A 27,460-nucleotide genomic window follows, 5' to 3' on the forward strand; every position below is an offset into this window, starting at 1 on the left:
AATCTAAAAACGTGAAGGGGCAGTGTTGAGGACAGGGTTTCTCTGAGTAGCCCAGGCTGGCCTCGATCTCACAGAGATCCATCTGCCTCTGCCTCTGCCTCCTCAGTGCTGGATCAAAGGTGTGAGCCATCACTGCCTGGCTCAAGACACATTTTTTTTTAAAAAAAAGAAAAAGAAAACTTAATGACCAACATAAAGGTGGGGTGAGAGCTCCAGGAGCATGGTGCTGGCTGTGGGAAGCAAGAGGGCCTGAGTTCAAATCTTCGACATCCACACGAAATGGTTGGTGTGGGAGCGAGCCTATAATCCCACTGCTGCAGGGCAGAGCTCGGAATCTTAGGGCTCAGAGGCTGTCCAATTTAGTTACTAATCACCGAATTCTAAATTCAGTAAGAGACCTTGCCGCAGACAAGGTGGAGACCGACAGAGGACCCACCTGACCTGACATGCATGGTGCGCAAATGGCGCATGTGTACACACACACACATGCACGTGCATTCACACGCACACACACATGCACTTGCACACACATGCACACACACATGCACACACACGTACACACACATGCACGTGCATACACATGCACACACACATGCACACACATGCACGTGCATACACACATGCACTTGCACACACACGCACACACACACATGCACGTGCATGCACACGCATGCACGTGCATACACACACATGCACTTGCACACACACGCACACACACATGCACGTGCATACACACGCATACACACATGCACTTGCACACACATGCACACACACATGCACGTGCATACACACACACATGCACGTGCATACACACACATGCACTTGCACACACATGCACACACACATGCACTTGCACACACACGCACACACACATGCACGTGCATACACACACATACACACATGCACTTGCACACACACGCACACACACATGCACTTGCACACACACCCACACACACATGCATGTGCATACACACACACACACACACACACTTCACGCACACTCACACACACTCAACACACCCATAAACTGGAATTATCCAGAGGCTCTCTCTGCTGGTGCGGTTCCTTCCATTGCTGAGCCACGTGCATGAATGTGTCTAGGGAGAAGTCTGTTTACTAACATGGGAAAGAATATCAGAACAGGACAAATAACAGCAAGAGAATTCCTTCGTGAATGAAACGGTCCCAGGTACGTACCGTTGCCCAGTTCCCAGGAGATGTTGTAACCCTTGGAAGCACAGTAGTCCAGGAGCAGCTGAGCATTGGAGCTGTTCCACCGCAGGTCTGGAGTTCTTAGTAAAGCATTGAGACCAAAGATCAGGTCTAACCCCGAGCACTTTGCAAAACTGTACAGCATGTCCACTGTGCTCCCTGGGAGACAAACGGTGGGGTTTAGCTGTGTTGGCGCCGCGATGAAGACTACCTCCCGACCCATCTTCATGAGTTTTCATTCCTAAAAGATGGCTGTCATTATGCGTAAACAATGACACAGGTGAACACACAAATCAAGAGAGAAAAGCCTGTGCTGGGGTCTAGCCCAGCCGGTAGAGCAGCTGACTACCATGGAGGGGACCCGGGTTCTTCTATTCAGGAATCAAACTTATTATACAGCCAAAGATGACCTTGAACTTCAATCCTTTGGTCTCCATCTCCTAAGTGTTGGGATTGCAACTTTTTACTTGTGTTCTGAGAGTGTCAGCAATATAATTTTAAGATTTTAAACTTTTTATTTTATGTGTCTAAGCAACCACCTATACGTGCCTGCATGTATGTCTGTGTACCACCACACACATGCAGTCTTCAGAGGCCAGAAAAGGATGTCGAGTTTCCTGGAACTGGAGTTACAGGTGTTTGTGAGCTGCCATGTGGGCGCTGGGAATTGAACCCAGGTCTTCTGGAAGAGCAGTCAGTGCTCTTAACCACTGAGCCATCTCTCCAGCCTCAGCAATACAATTTAAGTGTATTCTCTGAATTGAGTATTATAGGTGTTTTTCATATGAATTCTCCAATCGTTATTCAGTAGAAATTCCCTCAGGAACTCTTCTAGTTTGGAAACAAACAAACACCTCACTATCCGGTCAGTGTCAAAACTTCCTCCTTAAAAGCAGCTTTGCTCGGTTCGGCTGCGACGTCTTTGGCTCAAATGACCTTCATAATCACTACGGCGAAGCCTCACGTCCAACACTGCTGACGAAGGGTGCTGAGGGGCACAACTCCAGTGAGCGTTAGGTGTGGCATTTGCGGTGTCACTTTTACAGCACTGTGGCCAATCAGCAAGGGGTGACACACACTGGGACTTGAGACACTCTGGAATGTAGCCACTAGCACTCCACTAGGTCTTACAGCCTCAGCTTGGGATCACAGAGCGCACACCAACTTCCACACTCGCTTTCCTATGAGGTCCAAACGGCACCAAACAGTTAGTGTTGCCTAACTGCACACTGGGTTTGTGGTGGCTGTTCCCCCACAGTTCTTAGTATTACACGTAGACCAAAGAGCAAATGCAGCCCTAAGCACTTAGCAAAAGCGTAGAGCTGACTCTAGAGCCTGCTGCAAACCGTAGCTCAGCTGCCGCAGTTACACCCATGACCGCCTGCCTGTTGCAAAAGTGTGACATAGAAAGTTCTCTGGATCAGAAATCTGCCAACCGAATCAGATAGGTTCCACCTCTCTCACTCACAAACAAGAATGGCAGTGCTGTGGAACAGGCAACAGGTATTGCTCTCGTTGTTAACAAAAAACTGATTGACCAATGGTGAGGCAGGATTTCCAGGACAGAGAGAATGCTGGGGAGAAGGGCAGAGACAAACAGACAGAAAGGAAGCAGGACATGAAAAAGAGGTAAAAGCTGAGTCTCGGGGCAGCACAAAGATGAATAGAAATGGGCTAATTTAAGTTGTAAGAGCTGGTTAGTAATAAGCCTGAACTATCAGGCTTATATATAATTATATTTATAATAATTATATAATTATTACTTATAATTAATAAGTCACTAGTGGTTATTTGGGAGCACCTGCCAAGACACAGGGAGACTCCACCTATATAGGAGCAACAGGTCTACCCTCCAGGGTGTGGATCTACAGTCCCCAAATGAGGACCAGACACATTTACAACAAAGACCAAGGCTGAGAGCCAGGCTTAGTGGCAGAAGCCTGTGATCCCAGTACCTGGAAGTCTAAGGCAGAAGAAGAATCAAGAGTTTGAGTGTAGCCTGGGCTACAAAATGAAACACTATCTCAAAGAACAACAACAGAATGAACATGAAAACTTTTTGAAACTAAGCAACCAACCACTCACCCTTTACAGGTGTAAGGCACCGTCCCTGTCTTTCCCTCATCATTCCCAAGAGTCTCACATGCTTGCTGGGCAGAGTATCTTCCACTCATGTCTCTCTCTGCCTCTGCTTCTGTATTCTTCCAAATGGACTGGGAGCTTATGTATGCTATACATCCCTTAATAACACAGCAAAAAGTAATAGCTCCTAGCACAAAGGTAATATATTTCTGAGTTCAAATACAGGCTTAAAAATCAATATAAGGGGGCCAGAGATACAGGCACAGCAGGTAAAGGAATTTGCCACCAAGCTGATGACCTGAGTTTGATTCCCCAGGATCCATAAGGCAGAAGGAGAGAACCAACCTCTGTACGTTGTCCTCTGACAGCCACAATTTGATATTCTCTCTCTCTCTCTCTCTCTCTCTCTCTCTCTCTCTCTCTCGTAGAGAGATCTTTGGGATGACCATAAAGGCAGACGACACATTAAAGAAACAGGACGGGGCAGCCGCACGCCTTTAATCCCAGCACTCGGGAGGCAGAGGTAGGCGGATCTCTGTGAGTTCGAGACCAGCCTGGTCTACAGAGCTAGTTCCAGGACAGGCTCCAAAGCCACAGAGAAACCCTGTCTCGAAAAACCAAAAAAAAAAAAAAAAAAAAAAAAAAAACAGGACGGGATCTTTCCCTTTAGTTTACAATATAAATGGACATAAAGGCACTCAGCATGGGGCTGCATGCTGAGGGGATGGGAAGGAAGGAAAGTGGACTGCTGGCTCTTTAAACCGAATCAGTAGAAAAGGGAGACTGTCCTCCTGTAGTTTGTCCTGAACCGGATCTGCAACTTCTGCCTAAACAGGTTTACAATTCAAATGCTTTTGTCTTTTACTTAAGACAGTAATTCTCAACCTGTGTGGGTCATGACCCACTTGGGAGTTTAGCAATCTTTTCACAGGGGTAGCGCAAGACCATTGGAAAACACAGATATTTACATTACAATTCATAACAGTAGCAAAATTACAGTTATGAAATAGCAATGAAAATAATTTCATGGATGGGGGTCACCACAACATGAGGAACTGTATTAAAGGGTAGGAGCACTAGGAAGGTTGGGAACCACTGACTTAAGCAGATTCAAGAAGACCTGTGTCAGGAAAGCTACCTGTATTTTCTTTTCTGTTTGTATGCGTGCACGTGTGTGTGCGACTCTGTATGTGTGTGCACTTTATTATCGCCAACATAGTGACCGACTATGCTATACCAGTTGCATGATGGGAAGAGGAGGCCATCTCTGCAGAGACAGCAAAGATACTGCAAACCTACAACCTTGGTAACATAGGATGCGTCCTAGCTGATCTGTTTAAGAAACTAAAGATGGGGCTGGAGAGATGGCTCAGTGGTTAAGAGCATTGCCTGCTCTTCCAGAGGTCCTGAGTTCAATTCCCGGCAACCACATGGTGGCTCACAACCATCTGTAATGAGGTCTGGTGCCCTCTTCTGGCCAGCAGACATACACAGAGACAGGATATTGTATGCATAATAAATAAATAAATAAATTTTTTTTTTTAAAAAAAAGAAACTAAAGATGCTTAATATGACCCCTCAAAATGGAAATCCACTCATTACCTGGCACACGTGGTCTCCTCACACACCCATATCATGATTTCTTACAAATAAGACCATACCATTGTGGCATTCTAGTTCTTTCTGCCATTCCTGTAGTGGAGTCGAGATGGCCAAATTTAACTCAACAACAAATCAAGCTTAGCGACATGTCTGAGAAGTTTCCACTCCATTTAAGAAGGCCAGGGTCGGGGCTGGAAAGGCGGCTTAACAGTTAAGAGCACTGGCTGTTCTTCCAAAGAACCCAGGCTCTAGTACAGCTACAAGGCAACTCTCACCTGTTACTCAAGTTCTGGGAGTCAGATGCCCTCTTCTGGCCTCTGCAGGCACTGCATGCTTGTGGTACACAGACACACAGGCAAGCAAGCATAACTAAAGAATGCCAGAGTTTAGGGAACTGTATTACTTGTTAGCACATTATCCATTTTTGCTTTGTAGTTTTTTTTTTCATTTTGTTTTTTGTGGGGTTTTTTGTTTTACGAGTTAGGATTTTTCTGTGTAGCCCTGACTGTACTGCAGAACAGGCTGACCTCAAACTCAGTGATCCACTTGCCTCTACCTCACAAATTCTGGGAGCAAAAGTGTGTGCCACCACACCCGGCTCATTTTTGGTTTCTTATATAGCACATTTTCCTTTACTTTATATATAAAAATATATAAAACTAAACATTGATCTGACATACTGAAATTCAGGTGGTATATAGCAAACCTTACAAAGACAGGTAAATTAGTTTCTGTACTAAATAAACATGACTAAGAGATACTGTGAGTTTGGCTTCAGATGCAATAAACACAAAGTCATAATGAAGTTCATCATACAAACTTTGATTTCTCAATACTACTAAAAGTCATACTTATACTATACCATACTGTATTTAGTATACAGTAGCATATGTCTGACATGTACATACCTTAATTTAAAAGTTTTGGGGGCTAAAGAGATGGCTCAGCAGTTAAGAGCACTGGCTGTTCTTCCAAAGGACCCGGGTTTGATTCCCAGCACCCACATGGCAGCTCACAACTGTAATTCCAGTTCCGGGGGATCTGACACCATCTCACTGACATATGTGCAGGCAAAATACCAGTGCACATAAAAGTAAATACGTCTTTTTAAACAAGAAGAACTTGCTGCTTTAAAATGATAATTATCTGGCCTCAGGCTGCAACATTTTGGCTGGTGGCAGAGGGTCTTGTCTTGATTTGGGGTGGCTGTTAGCTGATGGGGTTTGTGATCGCTGAAGTTGAGATGTTTACGGCCATTTCTTAAGAGGACAAAGAAGTTTGTCTCATCAAGTGATGACTTCTCTGTGCCGTGCGGTGTGGTTTGATGGCTCGCACCTGGAGAGGAGGCTTCTGCAAAGCGAGTCCCGCACTCAGACCCTGCCAATGTCTTGTCAGCTGTTTGTGCAGTAGCCGAGTTTGGCCCTGTCCTTTCCCTTTCCACTGCCTCTTCCCCAGGAGCTGACCCATCTCACGGGATCTCATCTTCGCTCATCCCTAAGGCATAGAGCAAATGAAACCAAGTCACTTTTCTCACTAGTTTAATACCATCTGCAGTTACTTCCTCCCAAGTGTTCCCTGCGGATCGGAAGGACCTCCTTCCAAACTCTGACGTCCTCCCATCAGTCATGAACGCCACTAACGGTACCCAGCGGTGCTGTGGTAGCAGGCATGAAGACTGCCTTAGCCTGCTTGTACATGGCCAGGAGAGCTCTGGGTGTCCTGGTGTGCGGTGAGTTTTTGAAAGGACTCCCCCGCCCCCATCAATAGTTCTCAGTGGTGGTCCTGAATATCAGTCGAGCACATTATAGACAGATAAGCTGTGACTGGGCGTTGTTACATTTACAGAGCCCTATAGATCAGCACACAGATTAAAGAGGATCTTTTGAACTAGTCAATGGGCTATGGTTTCCACTTAAGGTCACCAGCTGTATTGGTCCCTAATGTTAAGAAAGCCAGGCACCACTGAAGGTTTGAAGCCAGTGTTGATGTCTCCTCTTCAGCTATGGAAGTCCTAGACGGTATCTTCCAGAATAAGGCTGCCTAACCAATCGCCTTATTAGAGCTTCTGGATAATTTGCTATGGTTATGGCATGCGCTGTTGTCCTGAGGTACTCTCAGCTCCCTTAAACCTCTTGTGTAGCATCCTTTCTTTTTTCCCTTCACAGAACTGAGGAGCACTAGGGCTTGCTCTGCCTTAGACTTTGAGCAAAGGGAGTGCTGTGGCTACTTTGATCTTCCATCCCGACCACTAACACCTCCTTGATAAAGCTGTCTGGCTTTTCTATCATCCGCATGCTCACTAGAGTAGAACTTCCAATTTTCTTAAAGAACCTTCCTCTTGCATTCATGGCATCGCTAAATATTGGTGCCAGGGGCCCGGGGTTCAGTCTGCCTCAGTGTTCAATAAGCCGTCCTCACTGTTTAATCTGGATTTTGACCAAGAGTGAGCAATGTGTGACTCCCGTTTTTTCCATTTGAGTACTCAGAGGCCACTGTGAGCTGTGACTCAAACCCCAATATATTTGTGTCTTAGGAAAGAGGAGGGCAAGAGAGAAGGGCCAGGAAACAGTGAGTGGGTAAACCTGCCAACATACACACATTTATCAGTTAAGTTCATTGTCTTCTTTGGATGCACCTCAAAACAGTTTCAATAATAACATTAAAGATTGCTGGGTGTGGTGGCACATGCCTTTAATCTCAGCACTCGTGAGGCAGAGACGGAGGATCTTCCTGAGTTTGAGGTCAGCCTAATCAGCGTAGTGAGCGCCAAGACAGACAGGGCTACATAGAGAGACATTGATTCAAAAAACAGACAAACAAGAAGCATCTGGTTATGACAGCTCGCACTCGTCATCTCAGAGTGCCCCAAGCAAGAGCATCAGACATCATTATGTAGATGAAAACATTCCATAGTCGGGGATGAGTGCTTGCTTGCTTCATTTAAAGTCTTGTAGGACAATATCACCCTACATTGAATGGCTAGAGAGAAAAAAAAAAGACAGAAAAGGCTGGTGTAGATGTGGGAGAACAGGGACACTCAGTATTTATTCACTGCTGGTGACAGGGCAAACGCGTGCAGGAACTATGGAAAGCAGTGTGCAGGCACTTAAAAAAACTAGAGATACCACATGATCCAACTCTACGGCTCTCGGGCCTATATTCAAAGAACTCTGTATCCTCCTACAGATATCCTCATACACATCCATCGAACTCTGTGTCCTCCTAAAGATACCCTCCTCATCCACATCCATCAAACTCTGTGTCCTCCTAAAGATACCCTCCTCATCCACATCCATCGAACTCTGTGTCCTCCTAAAGATACCCTCCTCATCCACATCCATCAAACTCTGTGTCCTCCTAAAGATACCCTCCTCATCCACATCCATCAAACTCTGTCCTCCTAAAGATACCCTCCTCATCCACATCCATCGAACTCTGTGTCCTCCTAAAGATACCCTCCTCATCCACATCCATCGTCTGTGTCCTCCTAAAGATACCCTCCTCATCCACATTCATTGCTGTTCTACTTACAACAGCCAGGAAAGAGAAATAGCCTAGATGTCTGTCAACAATGAATATAATGAAAATGAGCTACGCTGACATAATGGAAAGTTATTGAGCGGTTAAGAATAAAATTTGTAGCTAAACGAATGGGTCTGGAAGCAATCATTATGAGTGAAGTGACCGGACATAGAAAGACAGACGTCACATGTTTTCTCTTGTTCCTGGATTTTAGTTTTGACTCCTTCTTCATTGAGAATACCCATAGAGAAAGAGGCCAAGGGGATGGTCTTCCCAAGGCCAGGTAAGGGAGTTCGTACACAGTGGTATAAAGAGGTGAGTGGGGAATAATGGAAAAGGGTTAAACTGGGGTGTGCGATGGGGACAAGGTAGCAGAGGGTTACATGAAGGGTAACGAGCAATAAGGGTATTTTTTAAAGTACTAAGATTAGGGTGTGGTGGTGCACGACTTTAATCCCTGCACTTGGAAGGCAGAAGCAGGTGAATCTCTTTGAGTTCGAGGTCAGCCTGGTTTACAGAGAGAGTTCCAGGATTGCCAAGGCTACACAGAGAAACCCTGTCTCATAAAACAAAAACCCAACAAGTCGTATGGGTAGGTCAAATATTGAGCTCCCGTGCTTGGATCTGGAGCATTGCACAATGCACGTGTGCCTGGATCTGGAGTATTTTAACCTCTACCAAATGCATGTCTCTAGCCAGGCGGTGGTGGCACACGCCTTTAATCCCAGCACTCGGGAGGCAGAGGCAGGCGGATCTCTGGGAGTTTGAGGCCAGCCTGGTCTACAAGAGCTAGTTCTGGGACAGACACCAAAGCTACAGAGAAACCCTGTCTCGAAAAAAAAAATGCATGTCTCTTATTCAACCGAGATTCAAAACAGTGGACTTGGGAGGATTTCCAATTTTGAACTTTCAGATTCAGGATTTTCAACACATAGGAGTTTTCCATCCTTCTGAGAGGAGAAACAGAAGAACAAGGAAGTGTGGGTGAACTTTCGGTGTTACACTTCCACATTTTCCTTCTGCACGAAGACTATATTCATATCTTGACTCCCAAAGCTGGCTTCTGAATCTCACTCTGTGGCCAGCAGACAAAGTGGAAGTCGAGGAAAAAGCCATACAAACTTTTTTTTCTTTTCTAGATGCTGGTTACTGAAGTCAGAGCCTTACACATGCTCAGTGTGCTGCAGCACTGAGCTGTATGCCAGCCTCTCTCATTAACTCTCTCTGTGTGTACATGCATGTGTGTTCATGTGTGCAGTATATGTGTATGGACATGCTTATGGAGGTCAGAGGTCAACACAGAGTGTCTCTGTTTTTCATCTGTTTTTTCAAATTACCACCACCCATTAACAAATAACAACAAATAATTTTTGACAAATGACTTACTTAATGTGTGTAGGTGTTTTGTCTGAATGCATGTCTGTGTACCATATGGGTGCCTGGTGCCCAGAGAAGATAGAAGCGGGTGTCAGATCCCCTGGAACTGGAGTAACAGGCACTTGTGAGTCACTCACTGGGTTACTCACATAAAAAAAACCACCCAGTTTTTCTGTGAATGCCGGGGATCCTCATACTTGTGTGGCAAGCATCTTACCATTGAGCCACTCCCCACCCCCCTCCTCATTAGCTCTTGATGGTATTTAAGTACTGCACAACTTTCTATACATTGCTGTAGGGTATTAAAGACCAAAGGCAGCCCCTCCGAACATGCATGCAGCTGGAACACCTGCAGGCGCTTGCGCTTCTTACTTGAGTAGGTGCTGTTCTTGAACTGCTTGTGGTACTGTTCTTTCAGCAGAAACAGCTCGAAGAAGGGCCATTCCGTCTGGAGTCTCCTTACCACGTCGGCAGAGACAGGTTCAGACCGGCAAATATCTGCAGGTGAAAGAGAGAAGAGCTCAGGACCACAATCTTCACAGTGACGAGGCTGAAACCCAACCAGGATGTTTAGTCAACTATTATGTAGTTAAGAAAGGTAATTAGGTTATTAAGTTATTAAGTACAAAATCAGGGAAAGTTATATTATTACATGTGCCACATCTGTTGACTAACAACGGCCAAGAAAACAACCCATGGGCAGCTTCCCTAAGAAACGCTGGGTGAACACTGACGTGGAACACTAGACGTGATTTCAGATGGTTTACTAACTCAGAAATCCCCTCAGCAGGTTGAACGTATCAGAGAGCTGGATGGAGAGGTCAGAATGCAGCTCAAACTTGAAAGTCCACTTTCAAAATACAGCTGGCTGTGGTGACACACCTGCCATCTCGGCATGTGGGAGGCTGTGGTAGGAGGATCGCATGAATTTGAGGCCAGCTTTGACTACCTAGCAAGACTCCGCCTTAGAAACAAAACAAAACCGTTGGAGAGATGTCTTAGCAGTTAAGAGCACTTGGTGCTCTTGTGGAAGACCTGGGTTCAAATTCCAGGACCCACTTGGTGGCTCACAATTGACTGTAACTCCACTTCTAGGGTATCCAGCCCCATCTCTGACCTCCTCAGGCACCAGGCACGCATGTAGTAAACTACATACATGCAGGCAAAAAGCCCATACACATAAAAAAAACAAACAAACATCAAAACATGTAGAAAGTTGCTATACCTGGACGGTATTTGTTTTGCAGTGGTTTCTTCTCTAATGATTTGGAGCTAATGGGCCCAAACTGGTAAGTTACCGACTGTTCTCCCTGGAAGGCTGGTACCAGCCGAGCTTCCGGAACCACGGGGTGAGCACGGGAACCCCACTCTCCTGCCAGGAAGCCTGCACTGTTCAATCACAAGACACCAGGGGAGCCAGCGCTTGCTGGCAGAACCAGTTGAGACTGGATTGACTGATGACTTCCTTTCTGTGAAGCTGCCTGTGACCGGCTGACAGAGAGTCCCTTTTCTATCCCATTGCTCTCAAAGGGGGTCTCTGAGGAGCTTTGGGGCTTCAGGGGAGCCCTTCACCTGCCCCGGGATGAGGAAAAGTGAGGTGTGAAGATTGGGGTCCCATCTAAACTTAGACTGGAAATGCAGAAAAGTCAAATGGCCAAAAAAGAGGACCAGGGCATCTAGGACTGGTGAACAAGAGCCAGGCTGAGTAAACTCCTGAACTTATCATTAAGGCAGGCCCTGGAGGCTGCTTTCTGCTCCTTCCTAATCACTACTCTTTCGGTTTGGGACTGACCGTTCTGAACACTTTCTCTCTGGAGAGAGTGAGTCGAAAGGAATACGTAATATAGGAACTAACTAAACACTACTCACTAGCAGACAAAATACACACACTCTTAAGGTGTAAGACATATAACGTATCTCACAACTGTTCAGATAATGGTTTGACAGACATCCGGGGCTTCACGGCACTTCTGATGGTCACAGACAAATCTCAGGTCCCCAAGGGCAGGTGAGGTCCACACACTTACGTGTTAGAACTGTTTGAAAAGCTTGCTAAAGACAGAGGCCAAGGTTGGGGCCCCGACACCCCACTGCTCAGACTCAGCCCGGCCAGTAGGGACAGTCAATGAAGTCGAGACCCAGCACCCAGTAAATCACATAGTACTCAGGCAAAAGTTTTCTCCTGGGTTTCTTTGTTCGACCTCCCACTCTCCGTATAATAATGTGCTTCTGTGTATCACTATGCTGTTACCTCTAAACACTGTCCAGTCTGACCCTGTTTCTACCCATGTGTTCCCTCCAACCAGCTATTTTCAGGTACAGCCACTGTTTGCCTGTTTTTAACCCCCAGTCATGCCCAGCACGTCCCAGGAAAGCCGCCCACGGCTTCCTCGTTCCCCTGGGGTCCTCTGCTTGTATAATAGCTAGGTCTGAGCATACCCTTTTCCCGAAGCAATCTCACGACCCGCACAGGTTAACTAAAATATATATCTTTTCTAAGTTTCACCGTGATTGACTTGAGAGTGCCAGTAACTTCTTTCTTCAAAAGTTGGTTCCTTCTTGGGATCGAAAATCAGGAAGTCAGTCTTGGTACCACCAAATCTCAAGAACGCAGGAGATAAACCTCTGGCTAACGTGCGGAGCCTTGGAGAGCTGTTATGAAGACAAGCAGGAAAGTATAATAATAATTATTATTATTTCAGTTTTTTTGAGACATCTTACTATGTAGCCCAGGCTTGCCTCAAACTTGGGATCCCCCTGCCTTTGTGCCAGAGTGCTGGGATTATAGGCATGCACCACCATTGTGACTTGTAATTATTATTTTCTGAGAAAGTCCAGTTAAATATTTTCACTTCCTTCTCTCTTGGTGGGCCTACTCCTTAACTTCTAGCTGCAGGGTGGTTGAGGGAGGAGAACAGCTCAAGACATATTCATCCACAGAAATCAAAGATTTAGTGGTCACCTGGGTCAGAAGAGCCAAGGGTGAGTGTGGGGATGTGCCCTGTGGTCTGCTGAGATGAGGTCATAAGGTGGATGGGGGAGGAAGCAAGGGGCAGAAGACTCTGTAGAAACTGAGATGCCAACTGTGGTGGCTAATGCTTCAGTGTCAACTTGCCTGTATTTATAATCACCATGGAAACGCATCTCTAGGTATAGTCTGGGAGCGTATTTCCAGAAAAGTTAAATGGAGGAGGGAAGCGCTACCCTCAACGTTGGTGACACCCTCCCATGGGCTGGGGTCCCAGATTGAATAAAAGGGAGAAAGTGAACATTCATTTCTCTTCTCTTTGTGCAGACACTGTCATGTGACCAGCTGCCTTAGGCTCCTGCCAGCGTGACCTCCCTGAGGTGGTGAACAACACACTGAACCAAACCTTTCCATCCCTAAATGGCGCTGTCAGGCATCTTGTCCCAGCAGTTGACAAAACTAACTAATACATAAATGGGCACCAAGCCCCCAGATCCACAGGCCACATGTGAATGGAACTCAGGAGACACATCCGGGCTTGGGGATGTGTCCTGGAGACTGCTCGGTACAGTCAATGACCGGCCACCACATTTCGCCTGCAGACCTGATGCCCTCTATGAACTCTGCAGCCACTAACTACATGTGGCAGGGGCCCTTATGCTCTCCTTCCCCTCCTCTCTCTATCCTGATGTCACTAGGGTACCCCTAGTATCACCACTGTTGCCCACATCACCCCCATTCCCAGTCCATCTGCATCCCTTTGGGACCTGCAACCATCCTGGCTGACCCAAGATATCCCTAGTCCTGGTTCTGCCCCCCTCTGGTGGAGTCAGACCTCAGACCCCACTGAGGAGACTTCAGTCCCAATAATAGCCTATAACCCACCCACCCACCCCACCCTCCTCACCAGTCTGGGACTGCTTGGAGTATAAACTCAGAGTCCCAACCAGAACTTCAGATCTGGGACCAGTTAGAGTCTGAACACAGAAACCCAGAGTGGCTTCAGCTTCCGACTGAAAGCCAAGAGTCATTCTGTTGGTTCACAACCTGTCAGATTTGAGTGACAGCAACCAAAGCACCAGACACCCAAGCAGCAAAGGAGACCAGACATCTATGTAAAGAAACACATGAATGTCATTTCCAGACGCCTAGAGCCCAGCTCAGAAACACAAACCTGAACCACCAAGACAACATGCCTCCTCCAGAAACCAGCACCTTACTTACTTATAACGTACTGTTATAAGTGCTGGATAAAGCAATTTAGCTGACATGCAAGGCAAGCATTTCAGCATAGCAATTATGAATATGTTTAAGGATCTTAAAGATATGAATAACTGTATCAATGAAAACAAAGCATAGTAGCCACATAGCCCGTGAACGCCAAAACAAATCCCAAGAGCTCACGCGAAGGACTTGCTCAGAGCCACTGAGGCTTTATACCACCCCACTGACTTTAGCCGGGCATTGGTTCTGGTCCTTGGCATTTCATTTTGTTTGATGACAAGGAAATCCATTTAGATTTATGTAGCTACTATCTGTAAGTAATTGAGGCTGGGCAAGTGTGGTGTCCTTTGAGAACTAGAGGGGAAAGGAGCTGTAGCACCAAATGATGGCCTGGGTCGGATACCCGTGGACCAAAGCCTGATCCCCAGGGTATGGACTGCAGCATCATGGGTCACCCCCCATCAACCCAACCTGCCTCGTGTCCTGCGGAGGATTTCCCACTCTTTGAAATTGGCTTCCGCGTGTGGCTCGCTGCTCTGCCTCTCCCAGCTGCTGCCCCTGGTACTGGTTCCCGGAGAGCAGGGACCTTGTCTGGTCTGTTGGATTCTTCCCAGGACCTAGATGAGGGCCTGGCACACAGCACTGCTTGGCCAATATTTGTTAAGTGAATGAACAAAGAAAGCTAGCCTGAGAAAGGGCAAGGGGAGGCCAGCCAATGACCAGTTTTTGAACAAGATGACATTAAAACTCATTGCTACGGCCACTGCCACATAAAGCAAGTCATATGTCTCAGAGTTTTGCTAGTAAGGACCTTTTGTTTGTCTCCTTTGCAGCAGAGTATCTTTTGTGTTTTTAGAATACAATATTGATGCCGTCTGAAAAAAAAACAGATTTAACACAGCTGCAAAACTTTCCATAAAAACAAAATTGATCAAAGGCACAGTATTTCAGTCATATGTAGGAGAAAGAAGGTGGAAACACCCATCACACGGTGCCATGAAATCAAAGAATGTGTAAGGCAGCTGCAGCTGTTCCCTTTCCAGTGAGGCTGTCAAGGAAAAAACAAAACAAAACAAAACACAAAACAGCCTGCAGGTGTCTTTATTTTACCTTTAGGGCAAAAATATATTGCTTATCTTTGACACAGAGAAAAGGTGCCTTATTAGTATGCACTAAATGCTATCATATTTCCATTTCCAGATTTAAGGGCCACCCCAGAGACTCTAAAAGAAGGATACAGGATGGACTGAGTGACAGCTGGTGTTTCAGCAAGAGCAGTGAGGCAGAAGCAGAGGTTATTATCACAGGACGGTTTGGACGACAAATCAAGAAGTTCAACTATGGACAAGATAGAGAGAGGAGGTAGCTGCTCAGGGAGGTGCTTTTTGAAAAGCAGGAGGTAGAGAATTTACTTTTGCTATAACATAAAGGAGCGGAGAAGGCATGGAGTTGGTGCTTTTTGAAAAGCAGGAGATTGAGAATTTACTTTTGCTATAACATAAAGGAGCAGAGAAGGCATGGAGTTGGGATCCATGAGCACCATGTTGGACTTTTACGTTTCACATATAGAGGTGATGTTACTGAAGCTGATGAGAATCAAGACAAGCTCGCGATGTTTACACACTGAAATGGAGTCAAGCAACGTGAGCTAACAGCCAGCCATCAGCAAAAAAGCACCCTGGTTCTCCGTGCTCGCCAGTTTCCACGGTGGTGAGTGTGATGCCACAGAATGTGGGGTTGAGAAGAAATGTCACATTTCATGGTGTGATGCAAGCTGGCCCAAGGCTGAGGAGCTGTTTTCTGAGAGGATGAAGACGAGGAAGGAGAAATTGAGAGACTTGTGTTTTCAGGTAAACTTGATGTCACCTAAGAAGATAGTGGGACTGGGAACTGAGAACAACGATAGATTTTAATCAGTATGGAGACTAGGGAACCAGGGGATGACAAGGACTGAATGAGAGCTGGAGGGGAACCCCACACTGGGGTCACAACAACCATCTCTAACACACAGCGGTTTCATCCAGCGCTTTAGGCAGCTTGGACATCACAGTGACGTGGGTATCATTATTATTCTGACTTTATAAATATGGAGCCTAAACAAAAAGGAGCTAAGCTAACTCACCAGCGGTAACAAGCCAAGAGGGATCTCAACTACCATAGTCTGTATGCGGATTAATGAACCATTGTCTAGAAGGAGTTGCAGGCACATGAACGGAGTATGAAAAAAAATGTACAACGCATACTCAACAGGTCTACAGGGGCAGAGGAGTCTTCAGTTCAGTTAGCTAGGGCATGGAGTAAAGGAATCTATGGGAATGACAGCAGGGTTACCAAGCTCAAGGCTCCAGGGAGCACGGTGGAATGGCTTGGGAGGGAAGGAGGCACCAATAGGCCAATCAGGGGATGGAACAGGGATCAGGCCTGTGGTTACTCTCAGTTTGTTGTCTCCCTTCAGTCAAAATCACTTCTCTCCATGATAGACAAGCGCCCTGCGGCCCTGCGTGATGTGGGTCTGGGGGTTTGAATGGGAAATGTCCCACATAGGTGCACTTATTTGAACACTTGTTCCCCAGACAATGGTGTTCATTGAAGAGTTTTAAGATAAGGCCTAAGGGGAGATGGTTCAATGGTTACGAGCACTAGCTGCTCTTCCAGAGGACCCAGGGTTCAATTCCCAGCACCTGCATGACAGCTCACAGCTCTGCAGCTCCGGTTCCAGGGGATCTGACACACTCACACAGACATACATGCAGGAAAAACACTAATGTGCATAAAGCAAAAATAAATAATTTTTTCTGAAAAAAGAATGGGGTTGGAGAGATGGCTCAGAGGTTAACTCTTTCAGAGTTCCTGAATTCAGTTCCCAGCACCCAGTTGGTGACTCACACCATCTATAATGCGACTGGTGCCCTCTTCTGGCATGCAGACAGAACACTGCATACTAAATAAATAAATAAATATTAAAAAGAAAGAGAGAAAGAGAGAGATTATTTTAAAAAGGAGGGCTGGAGATTTAACTCCGTGGTAGAGCATTTGCCTAGCTCTTTTGCTTTGTGTTACTTCCGGGTCTGGCCACTGGCTGCCATTCCTCCCTGCCAAGCCCAAACAAAGCCTTCCTCCTCTGTGTGTGACTGTGGGATGTTGACACAGCAACAGAAAAGTAACCAACACACCGGCTACTAAAGCACAGACTTTGTACTGGTAACAACCGCTTCTCCAAATACAGAAGGCAGCTGTCAATAAAGATGTGGGAATTTAACTATTAAAATTATTAATGAATGACATCTGAGTTAGGGTTTCTATTGCTGTAAAGAGACATCATGACCATGGCAACTCTTATAAAGGAAAACATATAATTGAGGTGGCATCTTACAGAGATTTAATCCATTATCTTCATGGTGGGGAGCATGGCGGCATGCAGGCAGACACAGTGCTGGCTACATCTTGACCAGAAGACAACAGGAAGTGAACTGTCTTACTTGGAGTAGCTTGAGCATAGGAAACCTCCAACAAGACCTTACCTACTCCAGTAAGAACACACTTTCTAATAGCGCCATTCCCTTTGGGGGCTGTTTTCTTTCAAACCACCACAAATGTTATTGAAATAGCAAAAAATAATGTTTACTGAAGAAAAAGAAGCAAATTACTATACAAAGCAAGCAAAAACTACATTTTTGTTTTGTTGGTGTACAGACTGGTTTTGTGTCAGCTTGGCACAAGCAGGAGTCATCAAAGAAGAAAGAGCCTCAGTTGAGGAAATGCCCCATGAGATCCAGCTGTAAGGCATTTTCTCAATTTGTGATCAATGGGGAGGACCCAGCATATTGTGGATGGTGCCATCCCTAAGCTGGTGGTCCTGGGTTCTATAGGAAAGCAGGCTGAGCAAGACACAGGGAGCAAGCCCATAAGCAGCACTCCTCCATGGTCTCTGCATCAGCTCCTGCCTCCAGGATCCTGCTGTTTGAGTTCCTGTCCTACTCCCTCCAATGTTGGACTATGATCTGGAAGTGTAAGTCAAATACCCCTTTCCTCCCTGTCTTCATTAGGGCTTTTATTGCTGTGGAGAGACACCATGACCACAGCAACTCATAAACGAAAACCTTTAATTGGGGGCTTGCTCATTGTTTCAGAGGCTCAGTCCATTATCATCATGACAGGGAGCACGGCTGCACACAGACAGACATGGCACTGGAGTAGTTGAGAGTCCTACATCTTACAGGCAACAGGAAGTTGACTGAGACAACAGGAAGTATCCTGAGCATAGGAACCCTCAAAGCCTGCCCCAGTGACACACTTCCTCCAACAGGCCACAACCATTCCAACAAGGCCACGCCTCCTAATAGTGCCACACCTATGAGATTACGGGGGCCAATTACATGGAAACTACCATGCTACCCTACTTGATTTTTGGTCACATTGTTTCATTGCAGCAACAGAAACCCTAAGACAGTTGTTCAGTGCCGTGTTTGCCCTGTAGAACTCACAATTTCTACCAATTATATCATCTCATCTTCATGAAGAAATTATAGCCATGTATGCACATGCCTTGTTACAAATAGAGCTGCGCCCTCTAATACAATAGCCGTGCACTGCTGAACCCTTGAAGTGCGGTGGGGCTGAACTGAGACATGGCGTAAACATAAATCCCAAGATTTTAGAGGCATGAGTTCAGAAAGGGAATGTGAGCTACCTCATTACTGCTTTTATATTGGGCTTGGGTGCAGGTCAGTGGCAAGACCCTGGACTCTGTCACCAGCACTGGCAAATGTTAGTGGCCACACGCCTCTTCCTACTGTCTATGTTCACTTTTTGTTGTTTTGCTATTTGAGACAGGGCCTCACTGTGTAGCCCAGGCTAGCCTTGAACATGTGATCCTTTTATCTCTGCTTCCTAAGTGCTAGGATTCTAGCTAACAATCATGTTTAGCTTTTTTTGCTTTTTGTAAAAAGTTTAAAAAATTCCATTTGTGCCTTGCATATGGGGCTGACATTATAATTCATGTTGTTTCTGGGACCGGGGTCTCTTTGGTATTCCGCACTAATCCAGGCTGAGAATATATTCTGACTAATTTCCCCAGGGAAGAGAAATTTAACAGATGTTCCTTTCAGTTCTAGAGTCTTCTAAGATTAATGTTTAAATTTTTCGTACTACCTGTTCTCTGGTTACAAATGTGAGAGATCTGTTTCCGTTCGTCTAGCACCTGTAACAGAATCACCCCAGCCCTCCTGGGAGGCACTGCTGAGGTTTGGGCACCAAGTCTCCTATCTGTATGGTAATGGCAGGTTTTTTTCTTTAAATCAGCCAGTCTTTCAATTTGTTTCTAGACAATCTTCTCCTAATATACTCTGCTGTATTTCCTTTAGAAAATAATCGCTGGCTTGTTTTCTTCTGTGTGCCTTTATTTCTGTGATCGGAGTCTGCCTCCAAATACTGCCTTTATTTGCTAGCTGACTGACCGTGGGTGAATTATTTAATCTCCCATAACCTCAACTTCTTGATGGTTGCCTCCCAAGTGCTGGGATTAAAGGTGTTCACCATCATACTTGGCCTTTAAACTTTCTTTCCTTCTTTCCTTCTAGACAAAGTCTAATGTAGCCCAGGCTGGCCTTGCCAAGTAGCTGAGGATGACCTTGAACTTCTGATCCTCCTCCCTTTGGCTCCCGAGTGTTAGGATAGGAGTCGTAAGCCGCCATGCCTAGTTGTATGTAGTGTTGAGGATTGATCCTAGGACTTGGTGTGCACTAGGCAAGAAGAAACAATGAGCGTAACCTTCAGACACTGTAGTGAGTACTTATTATCTCGTCAAATCATCCTACAAATCCCATGAGTCACATTTGTGAAAACCAGGGTGGCTGGACTGTCGTGAGACTCCATGTGAAGTCAGCAGGGACACCCGATAGCATGGGTTCAGGCTGTGCAATCAGTGTCACCTTTGACAATAGTGACATAAAGGACTGGTAAGGATATAGTAAGTGCGGTGGCATTCAAGAGGCTGAGGCAGGAAGATCATGAGTCCATGGCTAGTCTGAGCTAATGGCTACGCAATGTCTCAAAACCACAAAAGATGTGGTCATCTCTGGAGCCTTCCATGGTTTAGACGACCTCGAGTATGCCTGGTGTCTTTCACCTTGGGGACAGGCTGCACTCATGGAGGAGGAGCAATAGGTGTGTTTCCTCAGGAGAAGGGAAAAGCCTGCACTGACGAAGCAGTATCCAGTCTGCACCCTCATCTTGGAGAAACACAAACTTTTAAAAAAGTTTATTAGCACATATTAATTATAGATAATAATGTCTTTCATCATGACTCATTTGAAAGTATATAAAATGTATTTTGATTATATTCGCCCCCATTGCCTTCTCTTATCCCGCCCACTGATCCCCAATTTTCTCAATTAGTCTCAGACTTCTTTCTCTTCCCTGTCTCCCGCCTCCTCCAATTTAGTCCAGTCTGGCCTCACACTTGCTGTGTTGCCAAAGATGGCCTGTAACTCCTGATCCTCCTACCTCCCAAGTGCTGGGCTTACAAGCACCATGCAGTTCCAGGTGGTATACTCTTGTCTCCCTCCTCTCCCACTTCTGCCCCCTCCACCCGTTTGATCCATTCTGGCCTCAAACTTGCATGTTACTCAAACTGAGGTACACCCAGTGCCCTTATAGCTAAATGATTTAAAAACAGCAAGATGAGCGATGGATGCTTTCCACAGGGGCTTTTTCTATCTGACTTTTCTTTCGTGGCTTTTTTTTTTTTTTTTTAAATCTAAATGTCCTAAGAGAGTTTAAAGAACACCAGCTTACTGTCCTCTACTGAGGCAAATTCAAAGGCTCCAGCTGAAGTGCTGGGACGTGTGACACCTTTGGGTTTTATCCTCCAAACCTCCTCTCAACCTGGGCTTGGCTTGCGCCCAGGCAACCAGCGCTGAGTAAATGAAACAGGAAAAAGCTTTTGGGGCTTGGCTGTACATGAGACGCAGGCTCGGTAGACCGAACGCAAAGTTGTTTCAGCCAAGAGAGTGGCTGGCCCTCGTGAGTGTGAGAGGCGACTAGGGCACAGGCGCGGTGGAATCAGGGGCTGCACTTACCCCAGAAAGATGAGGAACCGCGGGTCGGTGGCCAGGTTGGCGTCTATGGTGACCGACAGGAACGAGGGACTCACGAGATGGAGCGGCTGCTCGGTGGAAAACTCCAACTCCACCACGTCCTCGGCCTGAGCGGTCCCGGCTGGGGCGCCCAGGGCCAGGACACCGAGCGGCCCCCAGAGCCCCCAGAGCCCCAGCAGCAGCAGCAGCCGCCGCATCTCACCTGGTTGGACCGCCGGCAGCTGTGGGAGCTCCCGCCCCCGGCACCCGGCCCTGCTTTGCCTCTGGCGCCAGGGCTCGGTACCCTCCCGTGGCGCTCCATCCTCCCACTCCTCCCCTGCGTCCCTCCCCTAACGCTCTTCTCTCCCCGCCCTCCCATCCGCGTGCTCTCCAATTTCCGCGCTGGCTTCTTCCTCGGCGGCAGCGGTCACGTCCTCTTTTGAAATCATCCACACCCATTCCAAGGGTGCGGAGGTGGCCAAAATCCAAGATCCTGGGAGGCCTGGGGAGGGAACGCCCCGGAGCCTCAAGGGAGTGGGGCCCAGCTTCCTGGTGTCCTGCGCCTCTTCTAGGTTCTTTCCACTTAGCCCCAGGACTTGCCCCAAAATTAAAAACATTGGTTGAGGACTCAGTCAGCCCTTACCCTGACTCCCATCTGCCTTCAAAGGCTTGACACTTGAGCCTTCCTAAGTCTGACTAACCTAGAGCGTCCTCTGCCTAGGATCTGCTTCTCAGGTATCCCACTGTCGCTTGGAAATCTGATCCGAGCATCCGCTAAAATGCAGCTAGAAATCAACTCTCAAAATTCTTCTTCCTCCTTCCCCCCAAACAGCTCTTGAAAAGAGTACTTGGGAGAGTCTAAGAGTCTTCTAAGCAGTCTAAGATGCTTCTAGGCAGTCGACAGTTAAAACACCTTGGAATTCGGAGCAAATTCCTCTTGCTGTTGCCTCAACTTTATAATGATGGCAAACGCCAAGTGCTTAAGCTTGGTGTGCACGTGCGTGTGCCTGTGTGTTTGTGTGCATGCGTGTGTGCTCGCGCGCGTGTGTGTGTGCGTGTGTGTGTGTGTGTGTGTGTGTGTCTGATACCGTGAGAGAAGCTTTCACCGTGCTACCTCTCTTTTCCCCAGCATGTGACCAATTGCGAATTTTTCTCTTTACAGGAGGGCACACGTCCAAGAGTCAGAACCCCATAACTGCAGGCACACAAGCCCAAGTCGACGCTGTCTGACTCCACAGCCGTGCAGTCTCCCGGAAGAAGCCTCCCTGCACTTTTAGACAACTGAAAGCCCTGAAAAACACCCTGAGAGCACCCTAACATGTTAGACTTGACTGCGTTTGCCAGCACTGTGATGTCGCTCAGTGCTCACCTCATCTGTGGGCTTATAAGGCTCTGGAAAGCAGAGATGGAGGTTGTGGTGTACCTATGCAGGGTAAGGTGATGGGTCTTTAGTGGGCATCAATTCGTACTTATTCAGGAAGCAAATGATACCAGAGACCTTAGAATTTTCTGTCAGATTGCACCACCAAAAAAAAGCAATAAATAAAAATGGATTGGTATGGAATGTGTATCTGTCCATCTGTCCATCCTTAGGCAATTTAAAAATTACATCACGGTTAATGCTGTGACCTGCATTGCATTGGTATGCTATAGCTATGAGATACAAAAGGAGAAAAATTCCTGTTAGCAGCAAGCTGTCTGGAGTGTGTAACCCCATGTAATTGGGAAGCAGAAGATGGGGCCTTTTCCCACCTCTGTCATGACACAGATATCACATCTCACCCCCCTTGCAGTGTCATGGGCTGAAGTCACACCAATTCCTTTGGAGTGTTTGGGTGTTTTGGAAAGGAGGCCACTGCAAGTTTTCCATGTCCTGCACTTGTGACATCCTGAGATGCGGGCAAGTAGGATCTATAGACATCGCTAATACGGGAACTGGGAAACAAACAGGAAACAGAGGACTACCGGCTGGTGGTGAGCTCTTGGTGGAGTTCAGTTCCGGCTCCAGACTCTAAGTTGATTTGTCCTGTTGTAGCAGAGGAAGATATGGTCATGTCCGGAGAAACTGCCACTTCAGAGACACTTTGTAACAGGACTCTCCCCGTAAGTGTAACAAGGTCAGGTCCATGTCACCTGGACTTCGATAAAGTCCCTACTAGCTCTCTAGCCCTCAGTAGGGTGTAGAATCTTGGACCAGTTGCCAATTATTTGGGGTTGTTTGTTTGTTTATTTGATTGGGTTTTCGAGACAGGGTTTCTCTGTGTAGCTCTGGAACTAGCTCTGTAGACTAGGCTAGGCATATGCCACCACCACCTGACAATTATTTTTGCTTTTGAGACACAGTTGTCTTGTCGTCATTGGCCTGAAACTTACTACATGACAAGGCTGGCCTGGGACTCTGCCTCCTGAGTGCTGGGATTAAAGGTGTGCACTGCCCTGTTAGGCTTTGTCTTAGACAAGTTTGGTTTTGGTTTTTTTTTTTTTGTTTTGTTTTGTTTTTTTAACTTTGAAGAGCTTCAAGTTCATCTGTCAGATGGCGGTATCAGGCATTCAAAGTTCATTTCTCTTTTTAATTGACTGAATTAACGACACACCTAGCTTCCCTCAGAACCTACAATGTGTCTTCAGATGAAAGAATTAAACACTATCTCCTTACTGATTTGAGTTTTGAGAGACAGGATTTGCTCTACAGCTCAGGCTAGCCTTGAACTTGTACTGATTTCCTACCTCTGCTCTGGAAAACTAAAATTACCGATGTGCGCCTCTTTGCCCAAATCTCTGTGCCCAATCTACCCCCAGGTAATCTTCACAATGGCTTTATAAAGCAGTTAAGATCCAGGTTCCAATTCCTAATTCTAAGTTTTCCTACCATCCCACCTAGATTTGTTGACTTGAAAAAAAATAAGATTTCACAGATCTTGGCTAGGCAGTAGTGGCGCATGCACTTTAGTCCCAGCACTCAGGAGGCAGGTACAGGTGAATCTCTGTGAGTTTGAGGCCAGCCTGGTCTACGGAGAGAGTTCAAGGACATCCAGGGCTACACAGAGAAACCCTGTCTTAAAAAACAAACAAAAAAGATTTTATAGATCTGCACTTCTCTGTAAACATAGCCAGAATCTCTGGAGCACTCGCTGTGCTGTTGCTGTCTTTTTAGTCGGTCCAAGCTGGCTTTGAACACTCTTTTTTTTTGTTTGTTTGTTTTTTTTGTTTGTTTTTTTCGAGACAGGGTTTCTCTGTGGCTTTGGAGCCTGTCCTGGAACTAGCTCTGTAGACCAGGCTGGTCTCAAACTCACAGAGATCCACCTGCCTCTGCCTCCCGAGTGCTGGGATTAAAGGCGTGCGCCACCATCGCCCGGCTGAACACTCTTTGTAGCTGACGATGACCTTGAACTTTTGGATTTTGTTTTGAAACAGGGTCTCACTGTCTGAGTTTAGCTGGCCTGGAACTTGCAGTATAGGCCAGGTTGGTCTCAGATTCATCCACCTGGCTCTGCCTCCCCAGTAACAGAACTGAAAATGTGTACCTGCCCAGCAACCTTAAATATCTGGCCCTCCTGTATCCACCTCTCAAGTGCTGGGATTACAGCGGTGTGCTACCAAGTCTGGCTTCTGTGGTGCTAGGATCAAACCTAGCAAGGCCCCCTGCATTTTAAGCAAGCATTCTACCAACTAAGCCACATCTCCAGCCTCTTCGGATGCTTTTTGTTAAGCTTCTACATGTACACATTGCTATAATGTATATTTTATACTATTTAATGATTCTCTCTGTGTGTCTGTAAGGAAAGTGGGTACTAGAACCAGAAAATGAGCAAAGCCTGTGGAGCGAATGCATCATTAAGAAGAAATCAGCCACATACAATAAACAAGTAGGTATTTATTTATTTATTTATTTATTATGTATACAACATTCTGCCTCCATGTATGCCTGCAGGCCAGAAGAGGGCGCCAGATCTCATTACAGATGACTGTGAGCCACCATGTGGTTGCTGGGAATTGAACTCAGAACCTCTGAAAGAGCAGCCAGTGCTCTTAACCACTGAGCCATCTCTCCAGCCCACAAGTAGGCTTTTATATTGTAATCTAGGTAACCATTCAAAAGTCCCATGAAATAAGCTGAGTGGTTAAATTTGGACACCTGCCTCTGGGATGATAAAGGCTCTGGGAGATCCTACTAATTATACTCACGTCAAAAAAAAGGTATAATTTGGGTTATTGAGTGGTACATTATTTATGGCAACGAAGGCTCTGTAAACAGCGTGAATGAAATAAACGTGGGGCAGAAAGAGCCCAGGAAATACATCAGGGGGGAGAAAGCAGGCTCACAGATGGCATAGTTAATCTGGGCTCTCTGCTGTGTTTGGGCCGAGGTCAGGTCACTTCAGGTAGACGTGAGCCATAAACTAAATGTGTAAGGTCCTGGTTCTGAATCCTGACAGCTGAAGGGTACACACACACACACACACACACACACACACACATCCTCACATACATACACACACACACACACACACACACACACACCACACTCACGACAAAAGAATGCAGGAAGGAAGAAAGAGATAAGGGAAGGAAGGATAGTACTCTGAAGGTTGGCAAAAAGATTTCGTGAGTTGTTGGTTCCAGATTCTGAGTTACCTGAGGAGTTATTTGAGGCTATGCGGCGAACGGTGCTTGGCTGGAACTCAGTCCACTGAGGAGGTCTTGTACTGACTGACGTTTGCACTGCAATTTTGGATGGAGAGAATGTTGGAGAGGTCACTAGTGAGCTAGGTGACTGCATAGGTGCTGAACATTTTAATTTCTTAGCATATTGATTTTATTTATCTATGAAGGAGATGAGACAGGGTTTCTCTGTGTAGCTCCGGTTGTCCTAGAACTAGGCTGGCCTCGAACTCACAGAGATCCACCTGTCTCTGAGTTCTGGGATTAAAGACATGCACCAGTATCCCTGACATGAAGTTTGATTTTTAAGACTATTTGTGTGCATACGTGTGTGTGAGAGCAAGCACACATATGTCACAGTGCATATGAGGAGCTCTGGGGAAAGCTTGGAGAGCCAGTCACCTCTCGGCTTTCAAACAGGGTCTTTGTTGTCTGCACTGTGTACATCAGGTTAGTTGGTCAAGAGCTCCCAGGTACCTTCCCGCCTCTGCCTCTCAGCTTGTAGGTGCGCTGATATTATAGACACGCAGCACCTGTGCCTGGAGTTCTATGAGTTCTGGAGGTCTGACCTCTAGTTCTCATTCCTAAGCGGTGAGAACTTTACCCACTGAGTCACCTTCCAGGCCTGATGGAGTTTAATCATCATTTACGAAGAGGCGGGGTCTTTAAGAGGTGGCTGTGGAGGAATGGGGAGATGGTTCCACTGCTCAAGTGTGGAAATCTGATTTGACCCCAGAACTCACATAAAATATCCAAAGTGCAAGCTCCAGCACTAGGAGGCAGAGGCAGGGGGAATCTCTGAGTTTGAGGCCAGCTGACTCATAGAGAAAGTTCCAGGACAGCCAGAGGTATACAGAGAAACCATGTCTCGAAAAACAAAAGGCACGGCAAGTTGGGAAGACGGCTTGTTAGCCAGCAATTGAGAGTACTTGGCAAGCCTTGCCTCAGAACAAATGAACAAAAGATAGAGAAGTTGCTTGAGGAGCCACAGCAGAGCTTATCTTTTGACCTATGCACACATGTGCATGAATGCACTTGCACAAAGACACACGTACAGGTTATCTTCTGACCTATGCACACATGTGCATGAATGCACTTGCACATACACACACGTACAGGTTATCTTCTGACCTATGCACACATGTGCATGAATGCACTTGCACGTACACACACGTACAGGCACACACACAGTAGTGGTGATGTTATAGGAGTTGGATATTGTGGGAATGGGTTCTGTATAAGAGGATGCCCACCCCGCCTCTGCTTAAACCCCTCACTGTGGGGTGCTGCTGTAAGAAGGCTTCTGCCTGGCGCTCTCCTGTCGGTTCTGTTGAAATATGAGTGGCGGGGCTGCTTCCCCGGCACCCGGCCGCCCCCACGGCTAGCTTTACTCAAAATAATTACACGGAAACTGTATTCTTTTAAACACTGCTTGGCCCATTTCTATCTAGCCTCTTCTAGGCTAGCTCTCGCACCTGGACTAGCCCATTTCTAATAATCTGCTGTAGCCCACCAGCTGGCTTACCAGGAATGATCTTAACCTCTGTCTGTCTGGAGTGGGAGAATCATGGCGACTCTCTGACTCAGCTTCTTTCTCCCTGCATTCTGTTCTGTTTACTCCACCCACCTATGTTTTAACCTATGAGGGCCAAAGCAGTTTCTTTATTGCTTAACCAATGAAATCAACAGATTGATATATGACACTCTCACATCACGGTTCCGGCTCCAGAACAGG

The 27,460-nt window shown here is 46.4% G+C and overlaps 1 protein-coding gene across 1 annotated transcript in view; it reads right to left on the minus strand.

The window, feature by feature from the left end:
• Hpse (heparanase) overlaps positions 1–21,373 on the minus strand; it is a 37,716-nt gene extending 16,343 nt beyond the window's left edge. Inside the window, exons 1-4 of the mRNA XM_041642062.1 lie at positions 21,067–21,373; positions 12,302–12,447; positions 10,168–10,293; positions 1,198–1,371 (exon numbers count right to left, since the gene is read on the minus strand). Of these exons, the coding sequence (XP_041497996.1) occupies positions 1,198–1,371; positions 10,168–10,293; positions 12,302–12,447; positions 21,067–21,281 (661 nt within the window). The 5' untranslated portion in view covers positions 21,282–21,373. The remainder of the gene's footprint in view (positions 1–1,197; positions 1,372–10,167; positions 10,294–12,301; positions 12,448–21,066) is intronic.
• Between the last annotated feature and the right edge of the window lie 6,087 nt (positions 21,374–27,460).

Source organism: Microtus oregoni, unplaced genomic scaffold, assembly GCF_018167655.1.
Source record: "Microtus oregoni isolate MIOR12 unplaced genomic scaffold, Mior012 000072F_ref0000427, whole genome shotgun sequence".
In the NCBI taxonomy this organism is placed as follows: Eukaryota; Metazoa; Chordata; class Mammalia; order Rodentia; family Cricetidae; genus Microtus; species Microtus oregoni.